At 43.6% G+C, this 21,696-nt stretch overlaps 1 protein-coding gene across 5 annotated transcripts in view; it reads right to left on the bottom strand.

Annotated features, from left to right (window-relative positions):
* The window catches only part of OSBPL1A (oxysterol binding protein like 1A), a 155,457-nt gene that overhangs the window by 82,603 nt on the left and 51,158 nt on the right, over positions 1-21,696 (bottom strand). For 2 of the 5 annotated variants that reach the window (XM_054017422.1, XM_054017423.1), the window contains exons 12-16: positions 20,139-20,237; positions 18,510-18,632; positions 15,704-15,793; positions 11,406-11,487; positions 7,737-7,843 (exon numbers count right to left, since the gene is read on the bottom strand). In XM_054017422.1, the coding sequence (XP_053873397.1) occupies positions 7,737-7,843; positions 11,406-11,487; positions 15,704-15,793; positions 18,510-18,632; positions 20,139-20,237 (501 nt within the window). Of the gene's footprint in view, positions 1-3,087; positions 3,943-7,736; positions 7,844-11,405; positions 11,488-12,816; positions 12,858-15,703; positions 15,794-18,509; positions 18,633-20,138; positions 20,238-21,696 lie in introns of those variants that run through there. The other 3 variants (XM_054017424.1, XM_054017425.1, XM_054017426.1) reach the window with 3 other exon arrangements.

Here is a 21,696-nt window from a genome sequence, read left to right as displayed (position 1 = left end):
CATACTTTAAACCTGGTCCAGGCAGACCAGCTTCGGATCAGAAGAACATTCCTCAACTGCCCTACTCAAGAGTTGGCAGCTTAAGGCCTTGGGCTTACTGGACTTCAGCAGCTCTCTCCCCTTAATTACGTGAAAGAGGATCCCTCTAACATGGCTAGTTTTCCCTCTCTCAGGACATCCGTGGGAAGAAAAAAATAATTTAAGCTCTCCTGCAGGGGTGGAAAAGAATATTACATACCATGCTGTAAGGACAGACTTTATAAGAACTTGGAGCCAAAAAGATGTGTGCTCAACTTCACCCTTACGCCTCTTCTCACATGCAGTAGTCCATTTCCTCTCCCTCCCACTCATCTGTCTTTTCAGACTAAACTCTCGGGTAGGGAGGACCAGGTGTTCTTCCAAGTATGCATATCCTCAGCTCCTCAGCACAAGGAGCATCTCCCATGCCTGGAGCCTCTGGGCACTAATATAATATGTTAGCAATAAGGTTATAGTAAGGCTTATCTCATCAGTAACTGTCTCCCATACCATGGGTGTGTCATTCTTTGATGTACGTAGTTACTTTTTTGGTATAACCCAAGGTGTGAATTTAAACCAAATATGATTAACCACGTTAACTGCTTAGGTTGCCACTCTCATTCTGGTATAAAAAAATATTGTTCTTTGGTTCAGTTTGTCACTTGAGAAAAGGGGTTTACCTACTTCCTGAAAAGAGCTCTAGAAAAAAAAAAAAAGTGTCCAGACTGGGATGTGGCAGGGAATGTTATATCAGTATCATTACACTGGTGTAACTAGATTAGTATTACTGGTAAAACTTGCTGAAGCAGACACGCCCTAATTCAGACTGCAAATCCTAATGGTAGGGACCTATCACCATGCAGAACGCAAAGTTTACTGTATGACATGGACTATGATAAGAAGCACCTTCAGACCTGACAGACAACAGCAGAGAAGCCAGCTGTATACCAGAACATTTTAGTTGTACCACAGGTCCCAGTCAGTGTCAAATGTTTTCAGCCCAAAGAAAAACACTAAAGGGGCAAAGGAGGCACAATATTTACTTTGCAGCAGATTTTTAGTCCTGTTCTATCCCTTTTGCTGTGCTCAGGTGGTGGAAAGAGAGCAGAAGTGACCTGCAAGTTTCCCACTGGGTGCAAGGGAGAAGGGAGCATCCCCAGTGCTCCAGAGCCAGCTTCCATGCTTCCTTCATGAAAGGTGGCAAGTCAGAGGTTGGGAAGAGGGAATGGCCACAACAAACTGTATTCTGGCTATCCCCAGAGGGCACAAGGTCCCTTGGGGATCACAACCAGCCGGTTCAAGTACATCAGCATCCAGACTGCTCTAACCTGAGAGAGTCAGCTGGAAAAGGGAATCAGGGAATCAACTGGTTGCTGGTTCTCACCTTTATTCTGTCTCCCAGATGTCCTGGATGGCTGTGAGGAATCCTTCACTGGGTGCTCTCCTAGGCTCAGAGAGCCAGTTGAGCTTTTATCCTTCTGTCCCAAGGGTCCCACAAGTCAGGCAATATAGCAACCAGAGCTGCTCCCCTTACTTTCCTGCAATACACTGGGCAGGCAGTGGGGAGGGGGGGGGGGGGGGGGAGCTGCTGTCCCTTTGCTGCATTTGCTCACAGTGCTCATGCCCAGGGCATTTGAGGCTGTAGGAGAGGCACCCATACTTTCTCCCCATAGGAAGCAGGGGGGCTGATTCAATACACAATACAAATCAAACTGGGAGAAATTCAGTTTTCAATTCACAATCGAGTCAGTTACCAGTCACCCTGAAGGATAATTTAGAGCTCGATTTTCACAACGGGCTCCTGAGTCACAACAGGGACACTTGCGCGAGGAGCTGTACAGGACAGAAAGAGTTTCATGTACTGGAAGAGCATGCAATCCAATTTAAATATAGGAGTGTAAAATGAGAACAGAGTGAGGCAACATCGACAAACATTTACAAGGCTAGCCTTGCGCACAGCTTGAGGTTTCCAAGCTATTTAAAGCAACATGAAACAAATAAAAAGCAATCACCTCTCCACTGGCCTTCTACATAGACATTACACTAACAACTGGTATAAGCACTATGATCATTCAAATTGCAAATGCATTTATCTGAACATATTATGCTAATTATGCACGTGACTAGTGAAGTATCACACCTTGATATATCTACCCAAGTTAAGTATACTGTGAATGATTCCTGAAAAAAGTTAGTGCAGAGAATGCAAATAAGGAATGCATTATTCTGGATTATGTATACACCAAGCCTAATATTTAATACTGACTAAAATAATCTGCAAAAATAAACTTGCATTTCCCCATTTACCATCTTTAAGAAAATCGTTCAGCCATTTATCAGTTAATCAATCATCTTTTGGAACTTTTACCACAGGCAGCGAGAAAGATTCAGCCAAGTTAACTAAGGAGAAAATTGTTGAAACTGAAAATAGACAGAGGGCAAGTAATATCTCAATCTTTAAAAAGGAACAATGTCAATTTTAAAATCATGTTGTTTAAAGAGGTTACTACCTCTATTACTAATGCCACCTTTGATCATAAAAGTGAGTTTTACAAAGATCTAAATTACTATTCAGCATACTTTTTGTATTTCTATATTGCTAGAGGATGAAAAGAAATTAAATCAGCTTTGCTTTTGTTTAATCAAGCTTCTCTTTCAGATTCTTGGTGCTGCAACGAATGAAGTTCTAATACTGTAGAAAATAGATTTTAAAACCTGTTTATATTGAATTTAGATATCAGTCTGCAGTTTTATAATTTTGGGGACATTTAAATAGAGTCCCTTTAACTGTGCTATTGCTACAGTGATACAGTATTTTATGTTACTAACATCATTGAAGTGAAGTGAAGCGAAGCATCTGAAGAAGTGAGGTTTTTACCCATGAAAGCTTATGCCCAAATAAATCTGTTAGTCTTCAAGGTGCCACCAGACTCCTTGTTTTTTTTGTAGATACAGACTAACACGGCTACCCCCTGATACTTGCCCCTAGATATTAGTTAGATCGCAAGTTCAGCCAGAATACTAGATCCAGCAAGAGGAAAAAGCTTGCTTTCAACAAGATTTACTAACCTTGTGCCAAAGTCACCACCGGAAACATTCTGAGTTACACTTGTTCTGACGATGGAGCTTCAATGACAGACTAAGCTTCAGTAAAAATCCAGCCTGAAGATAATTGAACAGCTTCCTAAATCACTCTTTAGTCTTTTTAACGGTTTAGTGAATACGTTTTAGACACTCTATGTTGAGGGTTTCATCCCAACGTCAACAAGGAGAGCAATAAACCCATTAACTTTCAGAGGGTGGACGCCAAGGCAGGCTCGTTGACAGGTTTGTAGTTGCAAAAAAAGACACTCTGAATGAAGTGACTGTTAGCGGCTAAGCACCTCGAAAGCCGGAGGGTCCAGCCTGTTCACTTTGCCCCGTGTCCGGCCTTACGCGGAGGGCCAGTCTCCTAGTGTGCAGGGATCAGAGCAGTCCCTCCCATCACTCCACGACCCGGCCGCCTCACAGGCTGCTGCAGCTGCTCCTCCCCGCGAGCGCCTCAGCAGTACCTCGTGCCCGGGCTGCCGGGTCCTGCAGTGCCCTGGCACGGCTCTCACGACACCCAGCGGGGCGCTGCCCAGGCGGGGCTCTCTGCAGCTGGCGGGGACATGCCTGACACCCGTGCGCAGCGCTGCCAGCTCCCGGCTCCGAATCCCAGCCAGCTGCTGCAGCAGCACCCGGCCCTCCGCGGGGCGGTATCGCGAGAGACGAGCGGGGCCCGCCGCAGACTCGCCGGGGCGCAGGAGACAAGCCGGTTCCCCGCCCGGCCGCGGAGCACGGGGTCATTGCACCACGCCGAAGTGCCCCGGCCCTGCGCTGCAGCCGCCAGCACGCGGGGCGAGTGGGGAGGGACAGAGCTGCCGAGGCGGATCCCGCCCCCACCCCCCATGCGGCCCCTGCTAGCTGCGGGCGAGAGCCAGAGACCCGCGGCCGGACGGGTCGGGGAAGGTGATCCCCAAAGCGCTGCAGAGGCTAGCGGCGCGGGCTCGGCCATGCTGCTGTGCTTAGTGCAAGTTCCCACAGGGTCCTAACGAGCGCGGTGTTCAGAGCCAGCCCGGCCGGGGGCTGCAGCCCTTCTCCCTAAAGCACTCGCAGGGCAAAATAGGGTGTGCTTAAAAGGTTTAGTCTAGTCATTTCCCTCCACAACAGTCCCTCTTTTAAGGTCCCGCCACACTTTGTTCCACACGCATAACCTTCTCCTCACCGCACTGCCCCTGGCTTATTCCTAAGTGCCGCCTTAGCTTTCTGACAAGCTGCAGCCAGGCACTGACCGACCTTTAACCAATTCATCCAGAACATGCAACGTTTGTAAAAAGAGATTAAGGCTTTCCTCCAAATCAGCTTTATCCTTCATAAGTCACTGTTGCCCAACTTGATATGATTTGTGGGGGTGGGGGGGTGTAGGGGCAGGCTGAAGTTTTCTCACAATACAACCTGGAGTTGGAAGCTGAACTCCCACACTAGTTTAAACATTCAAAGATAGAAGGCATATGATTTATCATGCATTAGTAAGAACTCTCAGACACAGGAGTACCATTTGTGTATGTACTGTATAATTATGCTACAACTTCACCTAGGAAGGGGTGGGCTATGGAGAAGAGGACATTCCTTCTTGCTAATTAAGATTTTTTCAAAGGTCAAAAACTGGATCCAATATGACTTATACACAGCAGCATTCTAAAAGTTAACGTTGCAGTCTAACAAGTTTGCAAGCTGCACTTTTTAGTACCGGAAAAGGTTAAATTATGATACATAGCAAAAATCAATTTTTGATTAAAAACTAGATAAACTATTGAGCATGAGATAAGGCATTTCTTTCACAACTATAAATTTGTTGTTTGACAGGTGGCATTAAATAGATTACTGGCTGCAAAATTCAACAAAATTAGTGAGCCAGTGGACATTAGGCAAGGAAGAAGTCTGATCAAAGAGCCCTAAAAAAGGGCAAGGAACTTGGATCTAGAGAGGCTATGAAAACAGGTAGTGGTTAGGAAAAGAGGCCCAGAGATTGCAGCAGACATGAGTGTCAAAGAAGCCCACAACACATCTGAAAGATTTCAAGACCCTTTGAAAACGATCCTTCATGAAAAGAGTTTGACAGTCTAAGTTAACTTTGCTTTTGAGTGCCCTGTTAGCAGAGAGGTGTGTGTGTCAGGAGAGGAATTTTTGAAAATAAGTATCTTGATTTCATGATAGCATTCTTGGAATCTCTTCTGCTCATGGTCTGTCTAGATGTGTGTGTTCCACATATAAACCTTACATGAGAAGAACTCCATTGTTTATGCAAAAGTAGTGTGAGTATTCAACACCTGCTGGCAGAAGCTAGAAATATGTGGCTAAGGCCAAATCCTTTTCCCAGGGCAGAGCCCAAGTATATGGCATTTGCACTGGAGAGATCAGCAGGAACAGGAAGAAGACTATTCATGTAGCATTAATGTTGCTTTTGTTGAATGGAATTTCCAATAGAAAGCTAAGTTCTGTTTTTTAGTAGCAATATTAGTTTAAGTTGAGCTCACCAGGGACAGGAGCTGTCAACTGAAAGTGCTTCTGTAATGCACAAAGCTCATATCGCCTTTTCAATATTTCAAGAGCTTTCTATATTAAGATCTGAGATGGTTAGAGCAATGCTATGAAACTGAACTAGAATTTTCATTGCCTGGCATTTTAAGATTCTCTATTATGATTGCCAAAACTATTCAAACACAAAGGGGGGAAAATAGATTACCAACATGAAGTAGTTATAGTGCAATAATGACAACTACTGTCATAAAAAAAAAGCCACTGCCACCTCTTTCATGGAAACAATTATGCTATCAAGCCCTTATTTGTATAAAACTATAAAGGTTACAAATACGAACAATTTAAAGTCTGGTACCCTTTTCTTAGCGTGATATGGTATTTATAACACTACTTTGCTCATTAAAATAAAAATAGAGGAATGAATTTGGCTTCACATAAAGCAGCATACCTATCAAATATAATCACAGAATAAGAACCACCACATAGAACCATCGCCCTCATTCACAAATGGAGTTTTGACAAGTAGGTACTGGGTAAAGGAAAATTAAACTAGATCTATGACCAGATAAATAGACTGTTCACCACTCACTCCATTATGTTGTATTTTCACTCATGCAAGTATAGCAGGCTTGTGAGTAGAGAAGTAGGTTTGCATTAAGACTTTTCAAGCCTTAACAATGGATCCAGTGTGCGTGGCTCATTGCTAAGGAACTGGAAGTGACTCACAACACCAACACAATCTTCCTCATTTTGAAATACAAATGGCTGATGAAGACAAAGCTGAACTGAAGAATGTCAGAGGTTAGGAGAACAAGTCTATCTATGGTAACTTGGTTATGAAGCACCCTCCAGAGATCAATATGAAAAAAAAACATGCAGTACATTTCCACTGAAGTATTGGAATTGCACTCAACAGTATAAACAAACAGGACACTATTATGGCAAGTCCAATGAGTGGGGGGAAGGAGGAGGAGGAGAAGAGATCTAAACTAGAAATACACATAAAAGAGGAATTCCCTGGAATAATAAAGGTGCTGTTAATACCTTGGATTTAACCAATTCCAGATAGAGGGAAGAACCATCTGCATAGGGCCCTGCACATTAGTAACAATAAGTGCAATAAAAGGGACACAGCTTTTTTTTTTAAAAAGCTGTCCCTGAAAACAACTGCTTATCTAAATCAAAAGAGACCTGTCCAAACACATGTGGAAGAAGGCAGAACAGCTGAAAAAAAGACTATCAATTAATCTGTACAATACACAAACAAACCCAAGATTCTCTTTTGTGTTGATTCCTAGCTGCAGAGGAAAATGATTCTTTGACATACCAGATTCCATTAAGGTGGGCAAACTATGGCCCACGGGCCAGGTCCAGCCCGTCAGGGCTTTGGATCCGGCCCCTGAGCCATTCCAGGAAACGGCTGGCACCACATCCCTGCAGCCCTGGGGGGTGGGTAAGGTGCGAAGAAGGCTCTGTGCGCTGCCCTCGCCTGCAGGCACTGCCCCCTGCAGCTCCCATTGGCTGGGAAGGGGGAACCGCAGCCAATGGGAGCTTCGGGGGAGGTACCCACAGGCAAGAGCAGTGCAGAGCCCTCTACTCTCCTCCCACCCCCACAGGGACGTCCCGCTGTGTGCCACTGCCACCCTGGAGCCGCTCCAGGTAAGTGGCGCTGGGCTGAAGCCTGCACCCCAACCCCCTCCTACACCTTGCACCCCAACCTCCTGCTGTACCCCAACCCCCTGCCCTGAGCCCCCTCCTGCACCCCAACCCCCTACCCTAGCCCTACATTCATGGCCCTGCATGCAATTTCCCCACCCAGATGTGGCCCTCCGGTCAAAAAGTTTGTCCACCCCCGCACTAGGGGGTTAGCAAAATGAAAGACATCCCGGCTAGTAAAGGCAGAAGCCTTAGAGGTGTATTTGGTTCAGTGCATTAAGCTGCAGGCCTGAAGAGAAATTTGGGGCCTTGGCACATCATGTTTGCTGGGGTCTCTGCCCTGCTCATTTCTTTATTTATACTGATGTTGAAGACACTTAGGGGAAAGGGGGACAATTGTACTGGAGCCCTCCTTTCTCCTGCCTCCCATTAGTTCTGGCTTCAGTGATGCTCTCGAAAAAGTTTATGCAATAAAGGATGTGAAGTACAGCAATACATACCCCTTCCTGCTTTGTGAAGAGCTTAAGGCAGTTACCCAGAGCCTCACACGTTTCTTTTGATACTTCAGAGACCACTTCAATTTTCTGAAGAAATGAAGGAGGCATTCCTGAAAGTCAAGAGTACCAAAGCTTAGCTTTTTTTTGGAGACATCGTAATGACTGATTTTGCACAACTGTTTACTCCCAAATTGTCAACTAAAAATCCTAACTGAATTTTATGTGTTACATCAATGCCAGAACAGTAGAAAATACTTTGTCTACAATACAGTGCGCAAGTTAATATTAGGGGAAGTTTCTTCCCCTTGTCCTGAGCTTAGGAAAGGTTGCAAAAGGTAATTTATTCATAGAGTTGGACACAGTTCCACCACACAGCATGGCTAGGGACACAAGATGGGAGAACTCTGGCCTTCATGACAAGATTACCCAGCCCTAACCTGGATCCCTCCTTTTTACCCCTTCCCTTGGAGTAAAGTGTGAAGATCTCTCCTGTAAAAGTATTGCATGATCAGTAGTCGAAGGATGGTGTGCAGTTACTGCCATCATGTCACACCAGGAAGCTGAAGAAAAACCAAGAAGCCACAAAAGTTGGACAACTGAGTTACCAAAAACAGAAATCAGAAGGGAGACTGGTAGTAAATATCAAGGGGAAGGGGAAAATCTTTGAATGAAGGCCAAGAGAATACCTGATGGAGTAAATGGTACAAACAGCACAAAAATATCCCCACTTCACACCCTGAATATAACCATCTCAAATGGATATGCAACAGGGAGTGGAATCATTAGCACTCAGGTTATTTTGTAACTAGAACTGTCAGCCTGTTATGCAGAATATAACTCAAGACTCAAGTTTCCCTTTGTCCTTGCTGTAATCCCCTTATTCCTGCATATTAAAAATGGAATTACTCATTCCAAATTAGAAGAAATAGGTTTATTTCATCCTAAAAAATAATAGGGTTCATTTAAAAACCACCACCGGCAGCAACTATGTTGTACATTTGGGCAACAGCAAATTTAACACCCATCCATGCATCTGCTGGCAAAAACGGATATACCCTTTACGTACCAAGTTGAAAGAAGAGCATGTTCAAGGCTATATAGTGGTTTGTGGCAAGCCTGGCTTCTGTGTCTGTCACACAAACATCTACAAGCATTATATTCATTGCACTACTGCTACAAAAGGAGGAAAGAAAGTAGAGATAAGTTTGAACTAGGTGTCAGAGTTTGCAGCATTTCAAAGAGGTCAGATGGCCTTGATAGTGACTACACAGAATACAAGTACCACAATCAGTCTTCCTAAAAATGTAAGTACTGTCCTGGTGCAAATACAAGAGTCTGAAAATTCAGTGGTGCCAGTTATATGACACCCTCCAGTGTCTTTTACAAGCCACACAAGAGCACTTTTACTCAACATGCTAGAAACTACCCTAGATATTACATGAATGTTTGTACTTTGATACATTGCAAGAAAGTTTTTGGCTTGATTAGACCTATATATATTGTGTAATACAAGGGCTTCCACCTCTGGATCCCCTAATTAAAACTCAGGGTGGACTTAACAGTTCTACCTGTGACCATCAAGTTGGATAGGCACCTTCCAAACTGAACGATACAGGCAATATTCTACTTTTCACCTCTCCTACATTCAGTTGCTTTTTTTCCTTACTTGATATGAATGACATGCACCAAGCTCTTCCTCCAATATTGTTTTGAATGTTTGGCAAAAAAGTTTTAGAACATGGTCCAACTATCGCCAATCTTAGTCTCATTTTAGGCTTTTCCAGTAGTTAGATCCACAAGAGAGGCCATCTTGCAAAAGTCCCATCTTCAGTTCAAGAGTTTCATCTTGGGAAAGGCTAGCTATACTGCCCCCACAGGAGCATGGTTGTCTGATGCAGTCAGATCACAAGTCACTGAAGTCCTTCAAATCAAGACAACACCAATTCAGAGCAATGGTATGTGATCTGAGAACAGGTGCAAGCCACAACGTACGGGTGCAATGCTTCCTGTGGTGAACCACTGGGATTGTGCCCTAGATTGAATATGTGATGTCTCTATATTTCAGTCCTAGATAAATCAAGTTACAAACAGAAATTGGTAGGTGACAAGCCAGGAGCGGTGCAGGGCTAAAGCTAGTGCCCCCACAAGCCCCAAAGCAGCATGGGGCTGAAGCTGGCAAACCTTCCTCCCACCCCCCAAGTCAGAAGCTGGGAGCCACACTGGGAGCCCCCCTTTGCCTGTACACAGCCCCTAGCTACCTCCTGCCTGCACCCTGAGCTGTTTTCAAAATTTTTGAACCAAGTTCCCCCCTTGAGTTATATTTTTTGGTTGCATCCCACCACAGCCCAGACAGACTGGGTGGCCTCCTGCGTGAGTTGGGGGTGGGGTGGCGCTCCCTCCCTGGACCCCACTATGCGGAGCTGGTTCAAGCCCCACCAGCTCTTCTCTCCCCCCCCCATAGAAGTAAAACTATGCCTATGCCCAATGGTGCCCCAGCCTGGATCCTCAAGTTCCCCCCCACCCCACCCCTGCTGGGCCCTGGCATCTTTATAGCATGTTGAGGGGGCCTCAGAAAGAGAAAGGTTGAGAACCCCTCGACTAGATGACCTCTCGAGGTCCCTTTCAGTCCTACAATTCTATGACTAACAACTAGCACTCTAGTTTGAGCTTAGTAAATTTTAACCACTGTTAAAAGTAGTAAGGACACAAATATACACAAAGGCCAGATCTGTTTATTAAAGATTTTTGTTTTTAAAGCCCCCACTTTTCAGATTATAATATAATTTGAATTCTCAAAATTACCAGTTTTAGAAGTTAAAAATACATTGATTTCAATTTCATATTATGCATATATGTATATACAAGGCACTAGCCCGAAACAAGTGCAAGTCAGTATCTCAAGACGTTTGATGCCTGTACGTAATAGCCAATAAACTGGAACTCTGCTGTTGTATGCAAGTGTCCAATGGAAACAGTGTGTGACGTACAAAAATTTGTAAGCTCTCTCCAACCCACTGTGTCCCCTTTTTGGCACCTTTATACAAGGACACTGGAATATATGCCATCTCACTGACCCATTAGTTTCTTTTTTATTACATTTAATGCATCCCTATTCCACAAGTTCAGTGCACCACAGCTTTTTACTACAATGAGCAAATACATCATACAAATCAAGGGAGGAGAGAAACTAGAAGCAGCAGCTGATCTCTTGGCAGTAGGGAGAGTAGCAAGAGGGCTTTTGGTACCTTTAAGGGGACATTAAAAGCTACTGCTCTTGTGTTATTTATGTGGTTCTACAAGTGATTCCAAATCAGGAGGAGGAGCTCACCTATACACTCAATTATCCTGAAAATACTATTTATGATAAGTTTCACCATAGTTTAATCCTCTAGGAAGTTGTATTAACCGCCTCAATTGATGTAAAGCATCAGCAGAACCACTAGCTATTGTAAGTAATAAGTTGACAGTTATTTGAAAACTGAAGTATTCAGTCTCAATTTCTAATTGAAAAGCAGTGGTCCTATACTCACAGGCATCTTATTTTTCCATTTTGGAAAAGTTTTATTTGACAAAAGGATGGACTTCCTGATTTTTTTTTTTTACCAAGTGGCTTATCCAACACAGAGCACATCATGAAACTGCAGAAAGAATTGCAATTGCTAACAGTGTTACCTTTAGTGGTGTTGCACGATTTAATCATTGTGAGGAAGTTGGAAATCTCTTTATCTAGCCTTTGTTGACATGTTTGTGCCTTCTGCAAACAAAGATCAAAAGCTATTTAAAACATGTACTTCTAAATGGAAAAAGTTCACATTCTATTAAACATACTAAAGTTTGCTTATATACAAGTTAGAGATACCTAACAATTTGAAAATTTTCATTTTTCTGATAAGAAAAATGTGATTTTATACGGTAAATCAATAGATGACTGGTGCCTCCCATATTGGGGGGCACCAGCTAAATGGGAGGACAACCTCCCCATGTATCTCTGCCCTGCCCCCAGCCTGGGGCCCCCATACTCTTCTCCCTCCCCCCAACCCCACATTACTTACAAGGGGGAGGGGCTCTGTCCTCCCGCTGCGCTGGCTCCCCCCAGCACATTCGGCTGCTCTCCCTGGCAGCCAGGCCCAGGTGGGGAGCAGGACGGAGCTGCTCCCGGTCATTGCTCCTTGCAGCAGCGCCAGCTGCCTGGGAGGGAGCCCTACTGGGGAAGGGTGGCGGCAGTGGCAGCCCACTCCCTGCCCAGGCTTAGCTTCTGGGGATGGGGGCTGAGCATGCCAGAGAGAAGGGGGCGCCTCTGGCTGGCTTGGCTGATGTCCATGGAAGCTGAGCCTAGGTAGGGGGCAGCCTGCCACCACCACAGCCAGACCCTCTCCCAGGCAGCCAGTGGGTTGCACCGAGCAGCATCCCAGCATGGCTGGAGAGGTTCTGGCCCCACCCCTTCTGTTCCCCACCCAGGTAGCTACTGGTGGTGGGGGGCACTGAACCCTTCATACCCCCCGCCCGCCAATGAGTCACTCAATCTGGAGTGTCCTCGGAAGTGTGTAAAAAAGTTTCGTGTATTTCTCTCTCAAGAAGCATCACTGCACATTTAAATGGCTATATCCAAAACCACTTTAATTGCAGTATATAAATTCCAATAAACTTTTTAGAAACAATCAAGTTTTGTTCAGAGACCAACAGTTACACAAGCTATTTTCCTCCCAATTTAGTCTTGCCACTTTGGGTATGTCTGCCCTGTACTCTAAGCCCAGGCCTGTAGAACATGGACTCTGTTTCTGAGCCTGTGACTGAGTATCCACTCTGCAACAGAAGCCTGGGTTTGCAGTTGCTGGACCCGGTTCTCACAGCTGTGCTAACATGACCATATTGCACTACGTAGACATTTGACATGGGTCTGCACCTTGACCTGTATCCACACTGCAAAATGACAGGGCTTGGACCTGAATCATAGTGGTCCTCTGGCTCTAATCCATGGTCCTGAGTGCTGCTGACCTGAGTCAGACTGATTTATGTGGGGACAAAGGGGGTTTGGGCTCAAATCAGAGTCCAAGCCATGCCTTAGCATGCAGTGAAGACATACCCGCATCACAGGCAGCCTCCTTCAGCGCTTTAGCTGATTAGAGTGGACAAATGCTGGCAAGTGAAGAGTTAAACCCAGAGCTTCATTTTTGGATATCCAAACACACAGGAAGGGGCAGGCACTGCCTCTCAGGATCAGGTCCTTCGGCTTCATTGTAGTTTGGAGGCATCTACTACTTACACAAAACATTCCCATTCCAGTGAAGTCCCAAATAAACTTTGCTTATGAATAGTGATTACAGCATGCATTGCTGTATTTGCAAAGTAACTAGGACACTTGGCATCACTTCAGATTTGATTTAACATGTTAAAGAAAAGAAACAGCCTCTGTAAACTCCCTTTGTAGAGGGAATGTAAAGACCACTCACAAAATTTATAGCTAAACAAAGCATTCTACTGCGTCAGTCTCTGGGAGTACAAGTCTGTCAAGGTGACACAGCTAAGAACTCTCAGATTTCACAGCATAAATTTAAGCACTAATGAAGTAAGTTTAGTTTAACTAGAGCAGAATTATTCATTAATCATGTAAGTGACATATGATGCTGTTTCTCCAGTAAAGAGAACAGTGCTCTAGTGCTGTTGCATTCTACAAGGTATTTGGCATGAACTGGTCATAAGACTACATAATATGACATTCAGGCTGTAATAAGTCACTTCAAAGCTAAAAAGCATCACATTGTTCTAGACAACATTTCATGTATTACCCTTTGTGACAAGAGGTTGTCGGGGGAGGAGGAGAGCAGGGGTGAGAAGAGGCACATCAGTCAAATATACTCTTTAAAAGAAAGCCACTGTTTGGGCCTGCATGTCTAGGAGGGAAAGGCTACTCTAGAACGCTAACCCAGCACTTCTACTCCTTTTTTTAAGAAAAGAAAAATACCCACCCAAAAAAAACCTAAACCCATATTTGCTCAAAGTAAAGAGGGATCAACTTAAGGTAAAGAATCTGTTTGTAGCCTGGAACAGAGAGGGTCCACATGAGCATTTACAAAAGGTGTTAGTTACCAATTCACTCAAGTTACTTTAAGTAGGAGACGTATACACTACTGGCATGGTGGCTCTAAATGTGGTGTGTTCAAACAGGTTAAAAAGGTTAGTAATCTGGTCAACTAACAGTGTGTCAACTCTAACAGAGGGGTAGGCTGGCAGAGTGTTGTCTTTATGTAACTTATTTTTGCAGCATGACTAGGACATTAATGATTAACTGGTTTGGGCTGGTCATCTTCTTTCCAACTCTGTGGGGCAAGACACTGCACCACCTGCTGCTGGCTCTGTTTTATGTTGGAATCCTCCAGTACAGTGGCCTCTGACATTTTAGCTATTCTGCTCAAAGAAGATTTAGACAATGATAGAATTCCAGCAGATTTTCTAGACTAGCATTCTCACTGGTGGCAGCAAGACAGTGTGGAGGTTTGAAATAAAGTGCTGGGGATAGCCAAGGAACAATGGTGACCCTGTCTCATTAGAAAAATGAAGTTGTAGTGGAGCAAACTGTGAGGAGATTAGTTTCAGGGGGTTTCTTCCACTCAGATGTCAAATCCAAGACTGAAAACTACATGATAAAAACCCTGGGACTTTTTTAAAGGCTCTTCAGAGCCCTTGCTGAAAAGTTTTCAAGGAATGAGGAGTTTCAACTATGATTATATACAACTTTATAAGATTAAATATCAGCATGTATATAGTTGTCCTCTCCACCCTCTGCATGTTGCTTCTCTTCAGATTATTCTTTTATAAGGTCTTGAGAGGAGGGACTATTTTCTTCCTTCATGGACCAGAACACAAATAAGGTTGTGTTTTACCAAAAAGCATGTACATTTCATGTAGTTTTTCTACAGAATTAGGAGTGTATCAATATTAAGGATAGTTAAAACAGTCTTTTGATGGAAAAATTTTAACAGCAAACTGGGTTTTTGACTAGTTATTTGGGGGGGAGGAGTTTCTGCTTCCCCACAGAAAAATTTAGACCTTTGTCAAAAATAAACAGATTTGGGATTCCATCCACAGTGCCTCTTGGGTAGGGTGGATAAAAATCAATGATTTAAAATAAATTTAAAAAAAATTGGATTTTTTTGATAGGTTTTTTCCTTAAAACATTTTATCTAAAGATAGTTTTAATTAAGATATCTTTGAGCTATAACGTATCTCATCATGGAATAGGGATTATACATTTTAAGTTTATAGTATGAGACAATATATTCATGTAATGTTTAAGAAAGGTTTTGTAAATGAATAGTTCATGGATTAGGGACCCAATATTATGGAGTTCCAGGGGCTTCTGTATAGATTATTTAGGTTAATCTTTCTGACTACCCAATGGGACTCAGTGCTCAGTCTAGAAGATATCAGATGCTTAGTTTTGCAGTTTTCAAACTGTGGATTTGTGTCTCCAGAGATAGCATGCTTGTTAACAGCAAAAATGTTTTAAAATAAATATACAGAGGTGAGAAATAACAGCTCTCAACCCTATTGTCCCTCTGCAAATTTGTGTACACACTCAATCCCTTACCTCTCTCTAAAAGTGCAAAGTTTCAAAAAGTTCAATGAATAGAAGATTGTTGGGGGCAGAATAGATCTGGACAAGGAGAAGAAGTCTGGAGATAAATGAGAGACAGGGACAGGCAGTAGAAACAAAAGTGAAACTTTTTGAGCAGCATATTCCAGAAGTCTTGAGGTCTTTCTGAGTGTAGCCTTTATTGATTTGAGATCTACTATACCATTCTCTCACTAGAAGGGAAAACCTATAATGGCAACAGGCCCTAAAAGAGACCCAATTTGGGAATAAACCATTCAAGAAATGTTTGCTGATGTTTTAAAGAAAGTCACACCAGTGAACTGGTGGAAGTCACTTAAGTACTTGGATTCAGAGACTGTTGAAGTGATAATCTCACTTTTAACAGCAGTAGCTTCTTCTGCCGGTGTAGAAAGAATATTTTCTTCCTTTGGACTAATTCATTCCAAATTGAGAAATCATTTGGGACCTGAAAAAGTAGGAAAACTTGTTTTTCTTTTCCAGATTATGAACAAACAGGAAAATGAAGGTGAAGACGATGGAGTTAGCTGCAGAAGCCAGTATCTGAAGTTTCTCATGTTGACCTGGCTGACCTAGTTGATTTAATTTTGGGGGTTTTTTTTTGAAAAAAATATTTCATTTAACTATTTTAGTTAAAAAACATTTAACAAAAAACAAACCTGATTTTAAAAAGCTTGAATGTTTAACTAAATTCAAAAATTCATATGCTAGTTTTGTTAAAATATTATATGTTTGCTATTGAAGAAAAAATACAGACTATAACATGTTGTTTTAGTTAAAAAACAATTTAAATGTCTGTCTGGTGATGTTCTCCTTCTAATACAACATAGCAAGAAAATCCTCCAAGTATTAGCCTGTTGAAATGGAGATCGTTCACCTCCCAATGACTTCATAAATATCTGCTTCAATTACCTTTGGTAAATGAAATAACCAAACAATCATTTAGTTTTACAGCTATATCAAAAAATGTTCTGAAAAGTTTCAAAATAAATCAATCATTTTAAAAATGAAACCTACATCTGAGTTGTGAAAAATATGTATTAAGGTTATACCAACCAACAAGAATGCACTTTATTTAATCATGGATTTCTACATGAGAGTCTTCCTGACTAGTGATTTAAATCAAGTATCAGGGGGTAGCCGTGTTAGTCTGTATCTACAAAAACAACAAAGAGTCTGGTGGCACCTTAAAGACTAACAGATTTATTTGGGCATAAGCTTTCGTGAGTAAAAACCTCACTTCTTCGGAAAAGAAGTGAGGTTTTTACTCACGAAAGCTTATGCCCAAATAAATCTGTTAGTCTTTAAGGTGCCACCAGACTCTTTGTTGATTTAAATCAAATCCACCCTGCTCTGGGGAGCTACAGTTGAGGTGTCATGCATCCCATCTTCCTCTCTGGACCAGTCTGGCTGAGGGCCCTATCTCCCATGATGCACCACAGCAACTCAACAAAAAGCAAACACTGTGGGGTACATTAAAGGACATGTAATTTGGTTAGGGAGTGCAGCCCACAGTGAAGAACAGGGCATGAGCCACCATTTCCAAATTGAAAAGTCCCCCCCAATCAGCTCTAGTCAGTATTTAAACTATTGCAGTAAATTGCAGGAATAGAATTTAGAATTCCAGATATACATGGTTAAGTTATCCTGAAAGAAAAGTTTGCTTTTCATTAGTGTAGCCTTTAGAGTTTCCTGTCTAGTAACCTTGAACTTTTCTGTACCCTACTATTTTCCTTTAATACACTAGATAAACTTCTGCCTTCAGAAAACTTGATGGTAGAGCAGGGGCGGGCAAACTTTTTGGCCCGAGGGCCGCATCGGGTTTTGTAAATTGTATGGAGGGCTGGTTAGGGGAGGGGGTCATGGCCCAGCCCCCACCTCTTATCTGCCCGCCCCCCCCCCTGGGATTCCTTCCCCATCCAACCCCACCTGTTCCCTGACTGCCCCTCTGGGACCCCTGCCCCATCCACACACACCCAGTCCCTGACCGCCCCCAGACTCCTGCCGCCCCATTCAACCCCTCCTCTCATTCCTGATGGCCCCCCTGGAACTCCTGCCCCATCCAACCACCCCTTTTCCCTGTCCCCTGACTGCCCCCGGAACCCTGGCTGTCCCATCCAACCCCTCCTCCTTCCTGACTGTCACCTCCAGGCCTCCTGCCCCCATTCAACCCCTGTTCCTCCCACGACCACCCCGACCCCTAGCCACACCCCCACCCCCTGACCACCCCCCGAACTCCTCTGCCCTCTAGCCAACCCACCCTACTCCCTGTCCCCTTACCGCGCAGTTAGAGCACCAGCGGCTGGCAGTGCTACAGTCACGCTGCCCGGCTAGAGCCAGGCCACTCCGCCACCACCACCACCTAGCAGCACAGAGCACCGGATCAGGCTGGGCTCTGCAGCTGCACCGCCCCAGGAGCTCACAGCCCCGCTGCCCAGAACATTGTGCTGGAGTGAGCAAGCAAGCTGAGGCTGCGGGAGAGGGAGGACAGCAGGGGAGGGGCCGGGGGCTAGCCTCCCGGGCCAGGAGCTCGGGGGCTGGGCAGGACGGTCCCACGGGCCGTAGTTTGCCTACATCTGTGGCAGAGACAGCACCACAGCAAGAACTCAGTTTCACAGTAAACTGAAGACCCTCTCGTAAGCAACTTTGAAGTTATGTGAAGTGCCTTGCATTAAGTCAATTCAGATGAGGGCCCTATACATTAACTCTTGTTTCTAAGCAGTATATAAATCAAAACCATACTATATCAGATCAGTATATTGCTGAGGGTTACATACTATAAAGTCTAGAATACCTTAGTGAAGACTTAAGTCTCAGAGGACACTTAGTCAAGTACTTCAAGCTCCCTCTTCTGGCCAAAAGTGCTCAAAACAGTTTAACTTGTAACAGTTCATTTTTGTGTACGTTCTTAAATTACTAAAGACAAGTAGTAGTAGTAGTATACATTCACTATTATATGCACAGTATTGAGCATGAATGAGATATCACAGACTTTATTCTAAACGCCATCAGTGTTTGTGTCCACTGAGAACATCCAAGTAAATATTACCCAAACTAGAAATGGTAAAGCTGCTCTAATATATCTCTAGTATTCTATAGTTCACGAATAGCAAGCACCAATTTATAGTTTGCCAGATGTAAAAGCCATGTATTCCCATACATACTTTCAACGTTTCTTGCAATTCTGCAACAGATACTGTATCATCATCTTCCTCGTCACTCAGCTGTTCTTGGGTACAGTAGTGAGTGCTGTACGCAGAGTGGTCTTCTATTGCCTCCAGCCAGTTCTGAAAATAAATCAGCCACCGCAAGAATTCAGCACATTCATTTTAAAGAGCACACCTCTACTTTAGCAGCAGCTGAACACTGGCACATGTAAGAGCCAACTGGTGCCTCAGAAGAAAGCAACAGCTCAGTTATTTTTTTTCCTTAAAGACTCCTTGACATTGTTAGAAAATGCCTAGTGTTTTTAGATAGTTATTTCATTTTCAAAAAGTGTATAATACACAAAGGAGAATGGCTTGGTTATTAAGTTGCTGGACAGGTGTTATTTATTCCTTCTTATGACACAAGAACTAGGGGTCACCAAATGAAATTAACAGGCAGCAGGTTTAAAAACAAACAAAAGGAAGCATTTTTTCACACAACACGGTCAGTCTGTGGAACTCTTTACCAGAGGATGTTGTGAAGGCCAAGACTATTACAAAAAACCACCAACCAACCCACCACCCCCAACATACACACACACAAATTCATGGAGGATAGGTCCATCAATGGCTTTTAACCAAGATGGGCAGGGATGGTGTCCCTAGCCTCTGTTTGCCAGAGGCTGGGAGTGGGCAGCAGGGGATGGATCACTTGGGGATTGTCAGTTCTATTCATTCCCTCTGGGGCATCTGGCATTCGCTGCAGCCTGAAGGCAGGATGCTCGACTAGATTTGGTCTGACCCAGCATGGCTGTTCTTATGTTCTTATGACAGGGACTCTTGATCTGGGTTAGCTTCCTTGTTTTGCTAGACTCCAAGTGACTTGCTGGAGGTCATACAAGAAGTCTGTGCCTCTGTTCCCAATCTCCAAAATGGAGATTATACTTCTCTCATCCTGTGTCTTGTCTATTTAGATGACAAGCTCTCTGGGGCAAGGACTGCTTTGCCATTTTGTTTGTACAATGCCTGGCACAATAGGGCTGCTTAAGTCCAAGTTGGGCTTTTAGGCACTACTGCCAGATAAAAAGATGTTTTTGTCCCCAGATTTCTTCACCTCCAGAAGCCTTTAATCATGCCTTATAGGTGAAAGATAAATAGTATGTTCAATACATTTATTCCTGTAGCACCTAGGAGCCCTAGTCACGATAGTGCTCTTATTTCTCCCAGCTTTGGGTAGGACATTATCCCTTGTTTAGAACGCATGGCCCTAACCACAGCTTTGAACCTATTTGCAAAAATACACTAACTAATTACCTTTCTTGGTTTGGGATGAGGGACGAGTAAGTTGCAACAGAAGTTTAGGAGCTCAAACAAACAAAACCTCTCACTATTTAGGCAATGCCAAAAGGCTGAACAGGTTTTCCTATAACCAGCTGTTTCAGCGGTGGAACAGCAACAAACATACAACTATTCTGAATGCCATGTGTCCATGAGCCAGGTCTCTATGCTACTAGTGAATCCAAAAGTATAGTAATAATATACACAGCACAAGGATTCAGAGTTAGCTCTATGCAACCAAAGTTAGATTCTCTCTTCCATCTACACAAAAGTTACAAGATTAGAGACTTTAATTAAATTGGTAGTTACCTCTCTAGCCTTAGGAGGAGAGTTTTTAGGAACTTTAAAACTGTGAACACTGTCATCGAAGCATCTGACAGAGAAAAGGCAGCTGTCTGTAGATTTTACCTTTGATTAAAAAAAAAAAGAAAAGTTTTATCGGCAGTTATAAAATATTAGAGCATAGCACTACTCTAAAGTACCTACAAATGGTAATATGAGTTATGTTTGCCCTGGTTTTCAATTCAAATGTGCTCAGTTTACAAGCAAAGATGACTTAAACTAGCCACCTGCCACACACAGAGAGCTTTGTCTAAGCAAAGCTGTTCCTTGCCCTTATCTCATGCATCACAAGTAAAGGCTGTGCAGACCACTAAGCTATTAAATCTGCACATCCCCAATATCTTCAAATTTAAGTCCTCAGCAACCCTGTGCAACTACTGCTTTCAATGGTTTGCACAGGTGTAGCCAGTTGGAACTTAGCAAGCTTATGGAGGCATAAAAACAGTCATTCAGCTGGACTAGGAAGTAGTAAAAAAGGCTGCTATGACCATCCACAAGAAGCAGACCTGCATAAAGTAATGCGAGTCATTTATCAGACTAGAAACTCACTTTGAAGAAAACAGTTTAATATAGTTTTAAACACAAGCAGTAAGAAACTGGTACTTGCCTTCGCTTCACTGTTGTACAAGATGTATTGCATATGTCCAGAACATTGGCAGTATGCATGCGCTTCATGCACCAGTGCTGGAGAGCTTTTCCTAGCAGTACCCATAGGGGAAGTCACGCTCAGCTCCCTGTGCTGTGAGCAGAGATGCCCCAGTTCCTTTGTACCAGAACCCAATGGTAGACTCTGATGCATCAAGGAAGAAGGATGGTCATGTAATGGATGTATGGAACCACCCTGAAAAACTAGTTACATAACTGTTGTTCCTTTGTAGTGGACATATGCAAGCACCCACTGTAGGTGACTTCAAAGCTGTTACCCCAGGAGGCGGAGCTCACGGGAAGAGGGATGTATGGCCACGTTGCCTGCATTTACATTATATCCCTTGAAGCTGCAGATGGTGCATAATGTCTGGTAAAAGTATGAATCAAGGACCACATCACTGGTCTACAAATGTCCACAACTGGGACATGTGCCAGAAACATCACTGAAGTTGAATGTGCTCTGGTGAGCAGCACTGTGAGCTTATCAGGAGGAGTTACTCCTCTTAACAGTGTAAGCCATTGTAATATACCTGCATGTCTGGAGAGGCAGCCACTGACCTGAGTAACTACTGGTATCCTTTAAAGTCATCTGGTACTGGGGGAATGACATCTCCAGTGAGGCCCTGGTACCAGAGAAGAGGAAGTGGTTTACAGCAGAGGCAAAGGAGATGGTCTTGCAGTACCAGTACAGGCTGCAGTACCAGTGGTTATTCCAGAGCTAGCAATGGTAAGTCAAATGCATGGGTTGTCAGGTGGCTGTTCAGTACCATCACCGGTGTAGATGATACCTCTACACTGCAATTTAAAAAACCCTGGCAGACCTATGCTAGCTGACTCGGGCTCACAGGGCTCTGGCAAAGGGCTGTTTAATTGCAGT

This window comes from Malaclemys terrapin, chromosome 2 (genome assembly GCF_027887155.1).
Source record: "Malaclemys terrapin pileata isolate rMalTer1 chromosome 2, rMalTer1.hap1, whole genome shotgun sequence".
In the NCBI taxonomy this organism is placed as follows: Eukaryota; Metazoa; Chordata; order Testudines; family Emydidae; genus Malaclemys; species Malaclemys terrapin.
Note: the sequence above shows the minus strand (reverse complement) of the source record. Positions and strands in the feature narration are given on the sequence as shown.